The sequence below is a fragment of the Vidua macroura genome, chromosome 22 (genome assembly GCF_024509145.1).
Source record: "Vidua macroura isolate BioBank_ID:100142 chromosome 22, ASM2450914v1, whole genome shotgun sequence".
Lineage (NCBI taxonomy): Eukaryota > Metazoa > Chordata > Aves > Passeriformes > Viduidae > Vidua > Vidua macroura.
The window spans coordinates 6,898,770-6,916,800 of record NC_071592.1 but is presented as its reverse complement, the minus strand read 5'-3'; the positions used below and the strand labels follow the sequence as shown (position 1 = coordinate 6,916,800).

The 18,031-nt window shown below is 46.2% G+C and overlaps 1 protein-coding gene across 3 annotated transcripts in view; it reads left to right on the top strand.

Annotated features, from left to right (window-relative positions):
* Positions 1-18,031, top strand: part of ARHGAP32 (Rho GTPase activating protein 32) — a 171,828-nt gene that overhangs the window by 102,867 nt on the left and 50,930 nt on the right. For 2 of the 3 annotated variants that reach the window (XM_053996897.1, XM_053996896.1), the window contains one exon: positions 4,903-4,984. In XM_053996897.1, coding sequence (XP_053852872.1) covers positions 4,903-4,984 — 82 coding nt within the window. Of the gene's footprint in view, positions 1-2,196; positions 2,220-4,902; positions 4,985-18,031 lie in introns of those variants that run through there. The other variant, XM_053996899.1, reaches the window with a different exon arrangement.

The window sequence follows — 18,031 nt, the reverse complement described above, 5'->3', positions numbered from 1 at the left end:
TGCTACACCAGACCTAGAGATGAGTTACAGGCAGAAGTGTCCTTGATGGGTGCTCAGAAAGAGTGTGTAGGTGAAGAATGTTGTTACAGCAAGAGGTGTAGGCACAGATGAAGCTGTGCAGCCTCTAAAGCATTTGTTAGAGGCAAACAGTTCTGTTCCTGTTTAGGAACATTGCAATGATAGCAATCTGTTGATCCAGTCATTTGAATTAATAAAATAAATCAACAGAGCCCCTCTTGCCAGATAATTGTGATTCTGGGAACAGATAAAAGGAGGAGGTCCTGCCACCAAATGTTTGGACGGCTTGTCCTGTTGTTTCTCAGGTTTTTGCTTCATGTGAGGGAGGAGCAGAGTTTTATCAACCAACCACAGCTTCTATTAGAAATCATGTCTCGATAGGAGTAAAGCAAGAACAAGGAAGAAAATTTCTTGTTTGGCTGAGAGGGGAAAAAATTACTTCTTGACTTAAAGAAACTCCCCTGGTTTTGTGCATTTGAAGCAGCTGTGAGTTGTGTGTGCCCAGACAGAAGTGCCTTCACTCCTGCCTGTCCTGCATCCCTTGGGATAATGGGAGGGCTGGGGTGAGGAACTGGAGGCAGCTCTGCAGATGTGAGCCAGAAACTGTCTCTGACAGGCTGCAAGCACCTGCAGCTTGGATTCAGCATGGAAGTCAGTGTTCCTGCCAGCCAGAGCTGTCCTTCAGGGATGACTCACTGGGTTTGTATCCATCACACTTCCCTGGCACAGTGCCTGTTCTCTCTGCATACCTGAGCTCACGACTTCATTGCAACACACCTAATCCTGTGTGAACAAAACAACCCACGAGGCTTCTTAGCATTTGCTCTGCTTAAAGTAAAATGATTTTTAAGACATTTTTCCTCAAGCCTTTTTCTCTTCCAATGCCCTCAGTGTGAGTCAGTGCTTTCTCTGTAAGATTGTTGCCTAAATTACAGCCACCTCCACATTAGCAGCCTTCAGCCCTCTTTGTTCTGCTCTGCTTTTGCTTCATGCTTTGTCTTTTCAATCAGCTCTGTGTCAGGGAGCTGAGTCACTGGGGACAGGCCCTTGTTTGATGCATGACTGCCTTTGGCTGTCCTGAATTATTCTGGTTTTTGGGAATAGTTTCCTGAGGTGGAGAGCTGCCCCACAGCCTGCATTGCTGGAGAGGTGACAAAACCAGGGTGTGCAGCCAAGGGGGGGACTGGGCTGATTTTAATCATGCTGTAATTGCAGCAGCTTCAGCTGGTTGTGAGACTGCAGGTCCCAGTTCCACAGAAGCCCAGAATGGTTTGGGTTGGGAGGGAGCCTTGGGGATCATCCAGTCCCACCCCTCCCATGGGCAGGGACGCCTTCACTACCCAAGCCCTGTCCAGCCTGTCCTTGGGCACTGCCAGGGATCCAGGGGCAGCCACAGCTGCCCTGGGCACCCTGTGCCAGGGCTGCCCACCCTCCCAGGGAAGAAGTTATTCCCAATATCCCATCCATCCCTGCCCTCTGGCAGTGGGAGCCATTCCCTGGGTCCTGTCCCTCCATCCCTTGTCCTCAGTCCCTCTCCAGCTCTCTGGTTTCCCAAAGTGCTGCTGGCACACCAGTCAGGAATGGATAACCAGCAAGTACCATCCCACACATACATTTTCTTTGTGAATAAAAGAAATCAAAATAGTTTTATGGCCCAGGTGTTCAACTCTCTTTAACAGGAGCTCAGGATAAGAGGGGTAATAATCCTGTTCCTGCTGTTAGTAGTGCCCTAAAGTGAAAGAGCATCTCAGGAGGGGCTCCTTTGGGAATGAGGTGAGGGTCTCCTGCTCTCTGTGTAGTCACTTGGCAAAGATTCAGTGAAAATTCTTCTCAGGAAGGCCAAATAGGCCATAAAAAGTTGCAGTTTCCCAGATTTGCTAGACTGTCATCAGATTTAAAAGGAAAAGAGAAAACTTTTTTACTAAAATTGAATTCACACTGTAGATTACGTCAAACCCAAAAAAACAATCCAAATGTCTCAATGTTTCATTTGCCATTTATGTTGCAGGTACTTCCTCATTTGTTTGAATTCCCTCCCCATACTGAAAATTACCATTGTTACTCTGACTTTTCCCTTTAAAGCCTCTTGTGTCCTCCAGTTATAGCAGCCACTGTCGTAGAAGTGAAAATATAAAGCTGGAGTAGGTGTTGCAGAACAGTTCTCATGCACCAGCAGCCTGTACCTTCCTGCTCTGCTGAAGGTCTGTAGTGATACATTTAACCTTTAGATGACCTTGCATTTATCTAAATATATACTACCCTGGCTATTAATTTTCCTGTGTTCCCAAGTCCTTTAATCCTGGCTCGAGCTCTAATAATGCTTTGCTACATCTGTTGAGATTAACTCTTGGACTAAACTAATTTATTTATACAAAATCATGGAAAACTTCCCATAGGAGAAGTAGCATCTTTTAAGTGGGTGGGAATGAGGCACAGTTGTGGATTATAACCCTGACGAGGATCTCCTGGGCATCTTGCACGAAAAGTTAGAATAAATGTGTCTGAAAATGTAAATAATTTCTAGCAGTGAGTTAACATGAGGGAGCCAACACAATTCTTTGCCCCTAAAAATCCATTGTAATTATTGGTGTGAACATGGCAAAAGTGATTAAATGTTCAACAGTGTGGGATCTGGGATTGGGTTTAGATCCAGATTTAGATGAATAATAGAAGGTTGGGGTCCCAGGACTTCAGGTTTCTTTATACAGACAATGTGGGCAGTTACTGAAAATGGAAGAAACTTCATCACTCCAGCTGTGGAGTTTCCCAGATGATGTCTGTGTGGTGGGCTGAGACTTTCCCTGGATCTGTGCATTTTTCCTAAATTAAAAATTGCCTCCATTATCTCTCACATGGGAAATGTCCAGCAGAGACTCTCAGCCACAGTGAAGTGTTGAAGTGCAGCCTGGGGAAGAGAAGAGAAGGTTGTGTGGAGACCTCAGAGCACCTTCCAGTGCCTGGCCAGGCTACAAGGAAGGTGAAGAGGGACTTTGCATCAGGAACTGATGTGACTGGACAAGGGGGAACGATTCAAAATGAAAAAAGGAAAACTTAGGTTGGATATAAGGAGGAAATTCCTCCCTGTGAGGGTGGGCAGGCCCTGGCACAGGGTGCCCAGAGCAGCTGTGGCTGCCCCTGGATCCCTGGAAGTGTCCAAGGCCAGGTTGGACACTAGGGCTTGGAGTGGCCTGGGACAGTGGAAGGTGTCCCTGACATGGCAAGGATCCTTAGGGATGATCCCTAAGATCCCTTCCAACCCAACCCATCCTGAGATTCCAGGATGTAAAACCATGAAGTGTATTTTGTTTAAACACCAGCACTTCAGTGCTCAGCCTGTTCCTTGGCATCTCTCAGCAGAGCAGGTCCCTGAGCCATGAGCTACCAGAGGAGGGGTCTGTCTGTGTGATGCTGCTGTTCATGGTCATTTTCTCGTGTTAGTTGGCACATTTCTGTCTACAAATGCACAAAAATCCCCACTGTGTTCCATAACTCTAGGATACCATGTGCTTGCAGAGCTGGCACACCCAACTGAGGGAGTGGCTGGTGCAGCCATACCTCGTGTTGGATTTTGGGTGGGTTCCTGTGAGTCCCTTGTGATGCCCAGACCAGTCCCAGTTACAGGGAGCCCCAGCTCAGAGCCAGAGTGCTGCTGGCCCAGAGTGCTGCTCCTGCAGGCTCTGCCCTGAGCTCAGAGTCCTGACAACAATCATATTTCAAGTCTGTGACATTGTGTGATGGGTGACAGCTTGTCCTTGTGCTTGGGCAGAGCATTGCCCTGCTGGATGTTGGGGTGTGGGAAGAGGAAGGTGTGGGCTCTGATAACTGTTGCTTCCTTTGAGGAATTTGGAATAACTTCAGTCTGGACACCCCACACATGACACTGCCACCAAACTGGTGGGAAGTTGGTGAGTGAAAATCAACTTGGAGTAGGAAGGAGATCAATCTTTTTCCATGGAGACAAAAGGGAATTGTGTAAGATGAATAAATAGAGGAGGGAGTGTCTGTCAGGCTTGGTGCTGACTGCCCCTGTACCTCCAGAGGATTTCATGGATGTGTCAACATGACTGGCACAGTCCTGGCTCACTTCTGCCCAGATGAGCTTGGGGCCCTCCTCTGGCTCTTTCCCTCATGTTCCTGTGGTGTTTGAGCAGATTTGGTGCTTCCAGGGATGCACCAAGGGAATCCTGCCCCGCCTCAGATGAGAGTCTGGGGAGGTGCTGGTGCCTGAGCTCCATCTCACAGTACAGGAGCTGTGCTGGATGAGAGACACAGAGAAAAGGTGGGGAAAGATTGGACCATGGATTCAAGTTACCAAAGGTTTGCTCTGGTCTGACTTTCACCTGGGATGAGAGTAAGAAGAAAGATGCTGGGAAGTAAGAGAGAAGGTGGGGATGAGGGAAGTGCCAGATTCCTCTCTGGTCACAGCTTAGCCTGAATCTTCAAACAGGGAAAGGGAAATAATTTCACTTCTCCCCAGATACAGCAGCCCCTCTTGAGTGGCATGGGAATGTCTGCAGACACATCCTACTCCAAGAAAACATTAGGATCCTTCTCACAGCCTTTAACCCTTAGGCTGGTTTAGAGGGGCTCTCCAGCCTTTCTGCCTTTGAGGGGCTGCAGGGAGAAATGCTGAGTTAAAGGTCAGTGGAGGCACTGCAGATTAACATTCAAAGTTGATCACTCCAGGACCTTGCCATGCCTGGGGCTCTCAGATTGTTCTCTCTCAGGCTGCTGGCAGCAGAGCAGAACCTGCAGTTGTCAATGACTGCTGGTCATTTGATGCTGGATAATGTCAGGGAGCATTGTGCAGGGGGAGCTGAGGGGAGATGTTGGTTGAACACTTCAGATCATAACACTCCATTTCCTCTTTCTGTTTTACTCCAGGTTGGATTCTTTCCCAGTGAATGTGTTGAACTCATCAACGACAAAGTCCCTCAGTCCGTGACCAATTCGGTGCCAAAGCCAGGTGTGTAAATCAGCTTTTCTTGATGCAGTGAACTGGACTGGAGTTTTCTTTGTGTGTTCTGTGTTTAATTCCTCCTTCACACGTCATGACTGCTGATCATCCCCTGCACATCCTCATGCCCCTCTCTGTGTGTCGATCACCCACACGTTGCCCCTCTCTGGGGAGCTCCCACTGTTGAATGTCTTTCACCTGCTGTACAGACCTGCTGTATCAATGTCCACCTCCTGCCTGACTTGAAGGATTTAAACCTGTCAGAATTTCAAGATACTTTGAGCAGTCTGTAATGAGAGATTTCATGAAACATCCTGGTTCTGGGTGATCAAGGGAGTGTTGCATGTCAGGATTTTTTATACAGAACACAGATGAGCAGGAGTGTTTGTGCTGATCAGATGGAATAGAGCACTTTGGTACTGAAAGGTTCTTTCTGCTTGAGGATAAATGGAGGAAGTTGGATGTAACAGAATTGGAATGATGGTTGCTTGTGCTCTGGGTACATGGCTCCATCTGCTTCCTCCTGCTTCTGGACAGTTCTGTGTTTTAGGAAAAACAGGCAAATTAATCCAAAGTTCTGCTGAAGGAAGGAGTAATAAACAGAGAATGGGATTTTGGATCACTCTGCTGTCAACCTTCCCATCCTTTCAGTGTGTTCTGGAAGTGATTGGCATTAGGTGTGCTGGCATAACTGAGATCTCTGTAAAATTTACTGGTGGGGAAGCTGAAATTTAAAAAAAAATCTATATTCATATAGATAAAGATATTTATATATATCTTCAGTATCAAGAATTTGAATGTGCTGTTATTTCTTAAAATGTTAAGCAGCTGGGAAGTGGAGTTGATGTTGAACTGGTGTTCTTCTCACCCCTCTTCTCTATTTTAATGCTGTTCCTTATCTTGGCAGATTGCTGACTTGATACTTTTAAACAAATAGATGCGATTCAAAAGCTTCACTTTTACCAAGGGAAATAACAGTATTTTAGCAGCTCAGAGCTCTGGGGTTTGGTGGAAAGTCATGGATACCCAAGCTGTGAGTGCTCTGCAGTGATCTGTGTGCTTTGGAGAGCTGGCAGGTCGGGGCAGGGGTGTCCTGAGCCATAGGCACTGCCAGCCTCTGACATTCCTGGGAATATGCATCTGGAATCAGAGGCACAGAGATGGGCGTTCCCTGGATCCAGGACCTGCCTGTGCCCAGTCACTGCTCCATCAGCTAAAACAGGAAAGGCAACTTTCAGCCTAAACACAAGCAAATGTTCATTATTAAACGTGACTCAGGCAATTCAATGTGCTGAGCTGCTGGGGAGCAGGGTCTGCTTTAGGGGGAGACAATGGAGCAGAATGGATGAAGAGATTCTGTTTGGCTTCAACAACACCATGGGGGTGGATTTCCTCCTTCAGCCCTGGAAATGTTCGGTACAAAGTTGGCACAAGTCCACGTCCCATGAAAAGTACGAAGTCGGAAGATATTGCCAAGTCACAAAGGTGTCCCCTGACCTTCCCTGATGGTTGTTCCATGGGTACATCAAAAGGCTCCTCTAGGAGAGCTCTAAGGAGCTTCGAGATGTAAGGAATGGTGCAGCTGATTCTGTCATCCTGCCCCTCCTCTGCACACACAATTCCTGATGCTGCTCCTTGGATGCATTCTCTGTGCACCTTGGGAAGTGACAGCACTTGAGTCTGGAATTCCTTCCTTGGACGCTACAAAAGCTGGTGGGAGAGGAGTCAGGGAGGTTCCTGTAGTTAGGGAATGGTGGATGTGGTGCTGGAGGACTCCAGGAACTCCTTGGCTGGATGAAAAATGCTGTGTGAGATGGGTGAGAGGAGGAAGGCAGCAAGGAGTTCCAGTTCCAGCTGTGCCAGCACAGCCCAGGGAGGTGGCAGGGGCAGGACTGAAGTGCTGCCAAAGGGGAAGCTGGCACCCAAGGGTGCCCTGCAGGGCTGGCTGGCAATGGCATTGCTGGGATAATGCACTTTCCTCGCCCATACTCCTGCATTTTGTATTTTCCAGTCCACATCTTAGGCACACTGGATATTTCTCATGCACTTAAATACCCACACTAGTTACTTTTCTCCCTGTACCTGTATTTAAAACATCAGTTTGGCTGTCCCCAAGGAACAGAGACTTTCCTAAGAAAGTCTCACTTGGAGCTGTTGTCCTCACTTGACATTAGCAGGTTATTTCATCTTGAATTAATGTGAAGTTTTAGATTTGGCCTTGACGAGCTGCACTTACCAACAGGCCAACTTTGATTTCTTAATCAAAATATGATGTGTGGAGCATCCAGGACATTGTGTATGTGCAGAGTAAAGCTCTTTGCCATGAAGGAATTTCCAAACACAGACCTCCTCATGCTGCTTAATTGTCCCTGGATCTGGCTGGGCTGAGGAACCTAATGAAAAGCAGATGGAAAGCAGGGAACTTCCTGCCCTGGGTTTCTGTTATTATTTATAATTAGAGGGTTTGATGTGCACAAGAGATGGGGACAGCATTTTAATGGAGCCATAAAATATTGCAGTGGTCGTTCATGCAGGGCAGTGACTGCAGTTTGATGGAGATGAAACACAGGGAAGGGCAGAGGAGGGTTGGGATTGAGGGCAAACTCTGCTTTTGGAAACAGACTGTGGCAGGATGTGCTTTGTACCAGCAGCAGTGGAGCCAGGGCCGGGGATAAGTGATGGAAAATGGGAAGATATAGAAAATACAGAAAAACCATACAGAGAACTGGCCTTTTTATTCAGTTCTGAGCAGTCAGAGTCATATGAAAGAATATCAGTTTTGACCTGAGTCACCTCTCAAATATGTTTGACAATAAAATTTGGAGTCAGGAGAGGAAGGGTACCTGTTGAGAGATTTTCCCTCCTGTGTTGGACTAAGCCTGTGCCCTCTTTTTTTCATCTTCAGTCCTTTAAGAAAATGCTTTTTTTTTTTTCCCCAGCTGGGGTGCAAATGCTTTCCTGACTTTCCATTTATGTAAAAACCCTGTGAAGATCTAGGAAGGTTCTGTGGGCTCATCAAATCCCACATTTCTTGAGCACTTTCCTTTTTTCTAAATTCTCCCAGTATTCTTAGTGGGATACAATACACTAATGATAATTTTTTAGCCTAAAATATTATATTGAGTTGATATCTACTATTTAATAGTTAATATTATCAATTTAGCTGAATTTCAGTGCCAGAATAGATGGAATCAGCTCACATCCATGAGCAGTTTTAGAGATCCAGGATAAAGGCTGCATTTGAATTTCAGATATTCAGAGAGAAGTGAATCTTTTAAATATTCAGTGCTGCTCAGAAGGAAAAGTGTGAATAGCTGCTCTGGATTTTCCTTCTAAGTGAACATTGGTGAATTGCCTGAACTTTGTGGCTGTGTTGACTCTTCTCGTCCCCTTCTGTTCATCTCTTTTTTTGGGAGCAGTGTGTTTATGTCCATGTGTGCTTATGTTGTCCCCACTCTTCAGTCACAGTCAGTGTCTCAGCTCTCTCTTTCAGTCCCTTTCTTCCTCAGAATTCTGGATATTCCTAGTTTACCAGTATTTTAACCCACATCTCACACCTTACCTCATACTTGCAGTTTGTTTTTGTCTTTTCCTAACAAGCAGCATCTTCCTGTGACCCAGCTTCACTGCAGTGGCCTTGGTAGAGTCATTTTGGGGAAGGTTTTAGACTTGGTCTTTGCTGGGGAGCAGCTACTTTCAGTGGGGAAACACAGAATTAAGCAAAGGGGGACAGTTAGAACTGAAGAGAAGAAATGGGGGATAAGAAGGTAATATTTCACTTTTTTTCTCCCCCCAAAATAAGCATTTTTAAAACCTCAGGGCTCATTCTCACACAGAATGTATAACCCAGCACCTCTGCCCAGTTTTATGGAGGCGTTCTCAACTTCCTGTCTCATCCATTTACTTTATGTTTGAGAGGTGAAGGTGTTCTTATTAAAAGGCCCTCTGTCAGTATTACAGACTGTTGTGAATTACTAATTTTCTTTTTAAAACATCAATAACAGATTGATCTGGGTCAGGACATCCAATACAAATAATGCACTGAATTTTAGGAGGATTGAAATCTAGCTCTGAATCAGGAGGCAACAGGCTCTGCCCTGGCTTCCTGCAGGCTCTGGTCAGTGCTGAAGAAATTAATTTTAACTGTAAAAATGCAAATTGAGACACATTCACTGAGATGTTGTAATCACAACAAAGTCATGCCTGGTTTGAAACAGGCTCATTTCTAATCCCTGGATAAAAAAGATTGTGGTCAATTTTTATTTTAATAAAAATCAGAATTTTTCTGATTCTGATTTGAGAAACTGCAAATAGAGCTTAAATTCTGCAGATGCCCAGGCTGAGCAGCCATTTGACACTGATAAGAGCATCATGTCTTAATTAGCACTTCTATAAAGAAAACAGGGGAAGTGAAAGTGTACATAATTAGTACCAGTCTTGTTAATCTGAAGTAAACAAAGCAGTTGTCTGGTGTTCATGCCACTGTCCCATTAAAGCTGAATTAAATGGAAAAGTGCTGAGCCAAGGCAGGTCTCCATTTGCAGGGGGAGGCAGAGAGGGGATGAGCACCCAAAGCTGCCCAGCTGGAGCTGCTGGTGAGACAGGAACTGCTTCCAGCCCTGCCAGGCCTCAGGACCAAAATCCTGCAGGGAATCCTGATGCCTTGGACACGGGGATTCAGGAGGAAAGAGCAGCAGTGGGAGTGTGCAAACTCACCCAGGAGAGTCCTTGTCCATGTCTGTGGGAGGTGCTGCAGGAATTTCCCTAGCTCTGAAAGGCACCAGGACCCAGCCAGCAGGTCCATGCCTCACCCTGCTCGTGGAGTCCTTAGGCTGGAGAAGTCCCAGCATTGCCCAGCACTGCCACGTTCATCTCCAGACCTGTCCCCAAGTGCCACATCCCACACTTTTCCTTCCCCAAGTGCCACATCCCACACTTTTCCTTCCCTCCAGAACACAAGCGTGGGGCTGGGGCAGAGCTGGGCCTGCCTTCTCTGCAGTTCATGATTTTCAGGAAGAGCACAGCAGCAAAACACAGCTCTGAGACAATAACTCTGCTTTTTGTACAGGGTGAAGAGTAAGAACAGTTTCTGCTTTAGTACCAGGAGAAATGAAAGAAAATTCAGTATATAATAAAATTCAATATATAGCAAACCCTGTGCTGTTTGGCAGGACAGGGATGGGCCTTGTGAAAGGTCAAACATGCAAAATGTTGGAGTGTTTTTTTGAGATGGAACACAGGGTGGGAATTCCTGGTTCCTCTGAATTTCCCAGGTCTTTAGCATCAAAGAACTTGGAGGATTGGGTGTGTTGTATTGTGCTATTCATAGCCCAGATGAGCTTTGTGTGAAATGAGCCTATTTTCAGTGGAAGCATATTTTAACCAGCTGCTTTTTGTTTTTGTTTTGCTTTTTTTCCTTTTTTTTTTATTTTTCCCTTCCCAGTCTCCCCTGCCCATGGAGTCCGTCCAGCGTCCTGGAGCTACTTCCCCCCTTGTATGTCTTCATTTATTCTTTGTCCTTCTTTCATTCTTGCCTTGTTTTTCTGTCTCCTTGTTCTTTCCTTCTTCTTCTGTACATGCAGGTCAGTAGCACTAATGCCCTGAAGGATATTTAGGGGAAACCAAAACAAACCTTTGTTCTAAGGTGCTCTTTTAAAAGATATTTAGACATAAAATAATACAGCAGGGAAAGAACAAAGCTGGTTATAGCTCTTTTCTGGGGGTGATAGAATCATCTTGAATCCATAAAAAAGATTGAAAACATTAAAAAGAAAGAAATTAAGTGCCAGACGACCAAGTATGAATGTCAGCGTGAAAGAAAGAGAAGATAAAAATGGGTGATGGGGAGGAATTGAACACAGTTCTTGATGTTTGTTAGAACATGACAACCTTCCGAAGCCAAAATTCCTTTTTTTTTTTTTCCTTAACATCTGACAATGCCGAAAGTGAACTAATATGTGGCTTGTTTATTCAGAGTCCTGCTTCATGTTGCCATGATCTTTTTTAGATCCTGCTAGTTCTGGTCTAAACCTCACAGCAATAAGCTGGTGTCAGTAAAACCTGGGGTTGGTCATTTTTCATTTGGTAAATTTATCATTTTTACAGCAAATGCCTCACTTGCACAGATCAGCTCCCCCTGGGATGTTGTTTGGACTCCCTAAATCAGTCTGAAAACTTGATATGCAAACACTGTAAAGAGATAATTATAAAATATATAATATTCATGTAAATGTACACAGATTTATCCTTACCCACACGCCCACTGCCAGCCTGCTGGCACAGACTGTGCTGGTGTCCCTGGAGAGTGGGGAACAGGCAGTGCTCCCATTCCCAGGGCTCCCTCCAGCACAGGAAAACCTGGAAGGTTTGGGAAGGTTTGGTTTCCTGAGCACCTCCCTGAGCACGTGCCAACACCATCAGACCCTCCAGGCAGAAGGAATGTCCAGAGTGGGAGAGCAAGGTTTGTATTTGGGATATATCATTGAGAGTGAGGTGAGGCTTCTTCCACTGCCCATGTCCAAACCCTCAGGAGCCACAGAATACTGAAACTGGGATGGAGGTTTTGAGAATGAGGGCAGAATTTATTGCTGTGATTGGCCATGTCCACTGATAAATAATCTGACAGAAAATCTGGGAGGAATCAGAATAGTGAATCTTGTGAAATCCAGGGAGTTCCCTTTGGGCACACAAACATGGAGAAAAGATTTTCCTCAATGTTTCTCCATTTGTATAGTCAAGTTCCTCGGATCCCTGAGCCCTTCAGAGATGCAGTTCATGCCAAGGATCAGCAGCAGTTAAATTCAGATAACACAGGAGGCTTTAGCCTGTCTATTTTTTCAGGCAGGCTTTTTTATTAGGTTTTTAATACAAAAAAAAGGAATGGCCACATTTCTGGTTATTTAATGCCAGTGGTCAGTGTTGAGTCCCCCTCCTCTCTCAGCTATGAGAAGGAAGATTCTGACAACAGAGCAGCTCTGATATTTCTGCTCAAAGCTATGAGGCTTATTAGTGGTTTTGCTTGTTTTTCCTGTGACATTAATTCCTTGTGACAGCCCTGTCCCTCTGTGAGTCACAGAATTGCCACAGAGATGACAAACTTGGCTGTGGCTGCACTGAGAGCACCACTGGAGAGTTGAGGAATCACATCCTCCCCTGGCTGAGCACTGCTGGGCTCTGGGGCTGTTTTAGATTATTCCTGTGTCCCACAGATCATGGCTTCCGCTACAGGAATTCAGAAATATTTGTGTTTTTTAAGTATGGGGGATTTGATGTTCAGGTTTTGCTGGTGCAAGGGGGAAGTTCCTTTCTGGGCTCACTTAGGCACTGAAGTTCTTTTTTGGGCTCAGATAAATGAGCTGAGCTCTGGACAGGGAGGCAGGGGCTGGAGGAGAGTTTTGTAACTGGGACAAAGTGCCCCTGACCACAAGCCCAAAATCTTTGGTCTCCCAGCCACAGCAAAGGCTGTTCCTGTGCGAGCTGTGCTGTGTTAAAAATCACTGATTTCTCCTCCAGCATTTGCCAACATAAACTGACATTTATTTTATATAATTTTTAATACTCTTTTTACAGTGAAAACTCTGCTTAGACTCTGTGGTCTGTGCACAGTATCCCAGAATCCCAGACTGGTGTAGGTTGGACGGGAGCCTAAAGATCATCTGGTTCCTCCTGCTGCCATGGGCAGGGACTGGAACTGTGTGCAGGGAATTGGCCTGCACACACTGTGCTCACTCCTGAGCCAGCTCCAAGCCCAGTTATTCAGGCCCCAGCACCACCCACTTCATCCCCAGCTCAGTTTTCCAGGGATTTGGGTGTTCACTCCACTTAGTTCAGCTCACCCATGGTTGTTGCTGTTCACACTGTGAGCTCAGTGGATCAGCTCCCTCACGCTCCTGCTTGCACCCAGACATTGATGGGCAGGAACAATTCAGGCCTAGAACAGCCCAGAGGAGCTCAGCTCTGCATGCCCAGCACTGAACTCTGCATTTCTCCAGCTCTGTCTGTCTAATTGCTGTCTCTCCATGCTGAATTGTTGGTCTCCTGCAGTCCCTCAAGGAGATTTTTAACTTTGTCCTCTCTCTTGCCTTCTGTCTGTCCCTGTGCCCCCTCCCCTGATTATCAGATTTGGAGATGGATAGTGTAAAACCAGGCTCTGCATTTGTTACCGAGGCTCTGAACCAGTCCCACCTGAGCTCAGGTAGAGCCTGTTCTGTGCCATCACTCTCTGTCCTAACCACGTCTAACCCTGTATGTGGTAGCAATAACCCCTCACTAACCCCTAGGCTTGCTGGCAGAACCTAGCTGTAGTGTCATAAGTAGTGAAATAAAGAATTAGTAATTTCTTTTTATATTAAAACCTATTGGGTAGAAAAGCCAGTGCCTGCTTCTGAGAACCCAGCTTCTCAGGGGCAGATTTTCTGCAAGTGATCTCAGACCCAGCGAGTGAATCCAGATCTTAAGGTGCTGCTCAGCACACCTGGGCCTTGCCTTGTGCACACTCTGCAGTATCAACAGCCATGTGGGTGTTAATTTGTGTATCAGAAATCGGCTTCTTTCCTCCCCCACTGCCGCATTTCTAAATATAAAGCGTTCTTTTCCCAGGCTTTCAATTTGTGCCTCACTATCCAAAGAGTTTGCCAAACCCTCTATGACCATGCTCTGAAGGGAAGAGCTTGCTTGAATAAGAGAGGGAAGAAATGTGGTTAAATATATAGTTTTATGGCATGGAAACAACCCTCCTGTGTGCCCAGTGCACTGTGAGAGCAGAAAACAACTATGCTGTGTTGTCATTGCCATGACAACGTGGCTGTTGCTTGTCAGAACTGGCACTAGGTGAAATTAAAGTGTTCCAGTGGAACTGAGGAGCTGAGATGTGTCCCTGGTACATTTTATGTAATTAAACATTTGATCCTCAGTTATTGAAAGGTATTTGACAACAGACATTCCCATTTATTTGCTTGTTGTGTTAAGTCATACCTGAACTTCTGTCTCCCTGGATCTCATAAGTGCTTGGAAATAGACTGCAGGTGGGATTTTAGGAAAGGCAGAGCAGCAATGTGTGGGAGCTTTATTTCTAGGCGGGGCTTGGCACCAAGGCAAATAGCAGAGTTCTTGCACAGGCTTCAGACAACGTTGTCCCCCATGTCCCTCTGTTTCACCCAGTCCCTTGGGATTGGGGTTGAACTGTACCTTCCTAGAGGTCATCCCAAGGTGAACAGGTTATTATTGGATATTTGATATCAAAGCAATGCTGATAAATACACCCAGTCAGAGCTCATTTGAATCCTGCTATCCACAAAAACATGGAATCATGGATTGCCCTGAGCTGGACCCACAAGTATCATCTAGTTCCACTCTTGGGCCTGCAGACACCCCAGCAATCCCACCTTGTGTCTGAGAGTGTTGTCCAAATGCTCCTGGAGCTCTGGCAGCCTCGTGGCTGTGACCATTGCGGGCAGAGGAAGAACCTTTCCTGATACCCAGCAGCACTGGTGGAACATTTCAGTTTATGAGGGAGCCAGTGCTGGTGCAATTCGGTGACTGAAGTGCTTGGGAAGTGCCAGGCCTCTCTTCTAACTGTATTTGAATTCGTTGCAAATCTTGTGGTTTAGGTGTAAAGCTCTGCTTCTGCTGCAGTCATTGTCTGGATGCCCATTGTTCCTCCTCCAGTCATCAGAGGAGGATTTATTTTTAAACTAGGCTTTAGGGCTTTATTTCACTCCCATCAGAAGTGCTGAAAGCTTGCTTTAAAAAAATTATTTTGCTGGTAGTGTGGATCTTGGATACATTAGGAAAGTCAACCTTCACCTTCAATAATCATATTGTTTTGCTGGATTTCAGTGCAGTGAGCTCTGGAAAGTGCTTATTTACCCTAAATTGCTGCAGCAATTACCTGGTCTCAGGAGAAGGGGATTTATTGCAGGGACTGCCCAGGACTATAAGACTGTTTTGTCCTTTTTGGTCTTTAACTTTTAGGTCTGTACTGCAGATCAGAATTGCAGCAGCATTTTCCTGAGTTTTTAATTTCATTTCTCTTTCTCTTTGCTATCCCTCCCTTGTATTAAGTGATTCGTCTTTTGTTCCTTACCATTTTTTGGCAGAAAGGGATGAGAGCTGTGGGCTGATCTGTGGAAGTGCTGCTAAATACAGGATTCATCTGGTCCTCTATGAAATTTGCACCATAAAATCTGTGATTCTGCTGGAAAAGTAGGAATTGGAGAGAAGAGCTTCCTGAGCCTGTGTGCTGGGAACAGACATGGCAAAAATTCAGTGTTCCCTGGGCAGGCAGGAATGGGTTGTAGGAGCATCCCAAAGCAGCAGCAGCAGCTCTGTCCTGCCTGGGATGAAGAGTGGCTCGCAGTGGGGGAGTGGATTTGGAGAAAGTCCCACGGTGCTTCAGCCAGCCAGGCAGCACCACGTGTGTTGTTCTGCTGTTCCAGCAGTAGTTTGGGAGGAGGAACCAGCAGGGCTCTGGATCTGGGGCTGCTGCTGCGCTCTCCCTTTCCCCACAGGGCACAGGATGCTCTTGGCATTCCATGGAAGCACAGCATTCCCAGTTGTGGGCTGAAGCTCTGAATGATCTAAATGTCCCATTTCCCTTTTCCAAGGGGGGCAGGGCTTGGGTGTTCCTCTAGACCTGCATGGAAATCCACCTGAGGGTTCTCCATAGCGTACCATGGCAAGCCTTGCAGGCACACAGGATGGCAGGGAATTGCAGTTTTGGGAGTTCTTCACTAAACTGGGACAAGTAGTGGATTTACAAGGAGCAGGTTTTAGAGTTAAAAAGTGTCAAATATTCTTTCTACACTCTCTGCCTGTGAGGACATGTTTTTATTTGTAATTTGCTTTTGCTTTTTGCCTTCACTGGCAAATCTGAAACACTTTCCCTAAACAAAATCTCTAAACCTTGGCTAACTTCTAAGCGAGAGATGAGCAGGAATTGTATTTCACAAAGTTCCTAAGGATGCAGAGCATTAGGGAGTTAATGTATTTCTCCTTTCTCTGTAATCCTTTAATCCTTTAACACTGCAGATGTCTCTGACAATGGCAGTGAGAGCCAGGAGTGCACTGTGGCAGTGCTTTAGGAGCACCCCTGGCTGTTCCTTGCCCCCAAACTGAGGAGTTTTAGGTGATGTTTATGCAGTATTTGCAGTGAGAACAAATCCATGTTTCTGTGACATTTCCTGGGTGCTATGGAAACTCTCTGGGTGGTTCTCAGGAAGTTCTGAGTGAGTTGGTTGACATTTTCTTCAAGAGGTTTGGATTTGAAAGCCTGGAGTGGAAGAGCCAAATTTGGGGACGAGAGTTATGTCTGGAGGGCACAGGGGAAGCTGGGGCGGGGGCAGAGCAGCTGCAGGACAGCAGGGCAGGAGATCCATCCTTTGGAGAGAAGCTGGACTGAAACAAAAGGGACCTGCAGGCTCAGGGACCCAGGAGCAGCAGGAAGGTACCTTTTGCTCCTGCTTTTTCACTCATATCTTCTTTTATTTTTTAGCTGAACTCAGAGAGTTTTCTAATCTATGAAAGCCCTTCTGGAGCCCTCCCAGCCCTGAGGGCGTGGATCCTGTGTCCCCTCAGAAAGTGCCATGAGTGCAAAGCCAGTGGTTCCAGGACAGTTGGTGGACACCAGTGTTGTTCTGTGGGAACACCAGGTCCAGGCTGAGCCTGGGGATTCTCCAGGGACCTTCTGCCTTCTCTGAACAATCCCAGTGAAGCACAGGTGGAGGTGTCAGTGAATGATCCTCTGTGTCTAGCCCCCAAGTTTGCAGTCAGGTTTTTCCCTGGCATAGCTTAGTCTCCTGGAAATTTGGAAAAGATCCCACACAGAGCTGGCACAAAAAAACGCATCCCTGCCCACCCCAACTCCCTGCCAGGCTCCAGGCTCCTGGCCTAGGAGCCCTTCAGCAGCTTCAGGGAGAAAGGGGAGCAGCAGAGCTCTGCCAGTTGAGGAGCATCCTCTGCTCTATGCCAGCTTATCCTACATCCCCACTGGGAGGCACTGCTGGTGTAATTACAGGGCTGGAAATCAGCCTCCAGGCACAGGGAAATGCCTGGAACACAGGTAGAGAGAAGAGAGAGATTAATTCCTGTGTTCCCTATCGGGCAGTTTCTCCTTGAGTGTGGTCACTGAGGCTTTGGAAAGAAGCTGAGCCCATAAACAGCAGCTTCAGGCATCTCACACTTTGACAGATAACTTTGTGGTGAGCCTTGACCATGTTTCCTGGGGAATTTTAATTGGAAAGAAAAGGAACAAGCATGGTGTGTGGATCTGTGCACAGTCTGTACACATCAGTTCATGAATAATGACATAGAACTGTGTTCTGTGCAGGTAAGAAAGAGCTGTGTTGATGTTTGTTATGAAAACATTCCTGGTGTTTGAGAGGCTGGATCCCCCAGAATAGGCTGAGTAGTGTGAAGCAAAGCAGTGAAACATGGCCGAGTGCAGGGTGTTGGAGGCACCAATGTGCTTTAATAAGGCCACTTTCCCTTTAACTTGTTCTGTGCTGCTTTCTCACTCTGCCTGCTCTCCACTTACTCAGGTTGGGGGGACTGTTATTTTTAAACAAGATGGTTTTTTCCTTTCTCAAAAGCTCTGTCAAAATGGGGCTTAACTGTAGTCATAGTTGGCTTAGCAAAACTTTGCAGTTATGCTAAGAGCTCTGAAATAACGGCAAGGGGGAGTTTGTTCTGCTCTGCTTTTCCTCTTCTTTTCTGAATAATTCTGTAAATTAGTGTGGGAGCCAGACTGTGGCTGGGAAATACTTCAGGCAGTTTTAACCATAAATGATGGCAGAAAGCTCTGATCTCTTCCTGGCCTATGGATTTATCAAGGGTCATACCAGTGCATAGCTCAACTCTCCCATTAAAACTGGTCTTGGGAAGTTCACAAAGGTTGAACAGCTGCACCACCACCCCTCTGTGCACAAAGACTTCATAAATGGAATAGTTGGAATATTTTTCTTGCAAGCCATGGCAGACCATGGCTCCATCCACCAAAAGCTCAGTCACCACATGGTACCACTGTGCCCAGAGAAGCTGTGGCTGTCTAGAAGTGCCCAA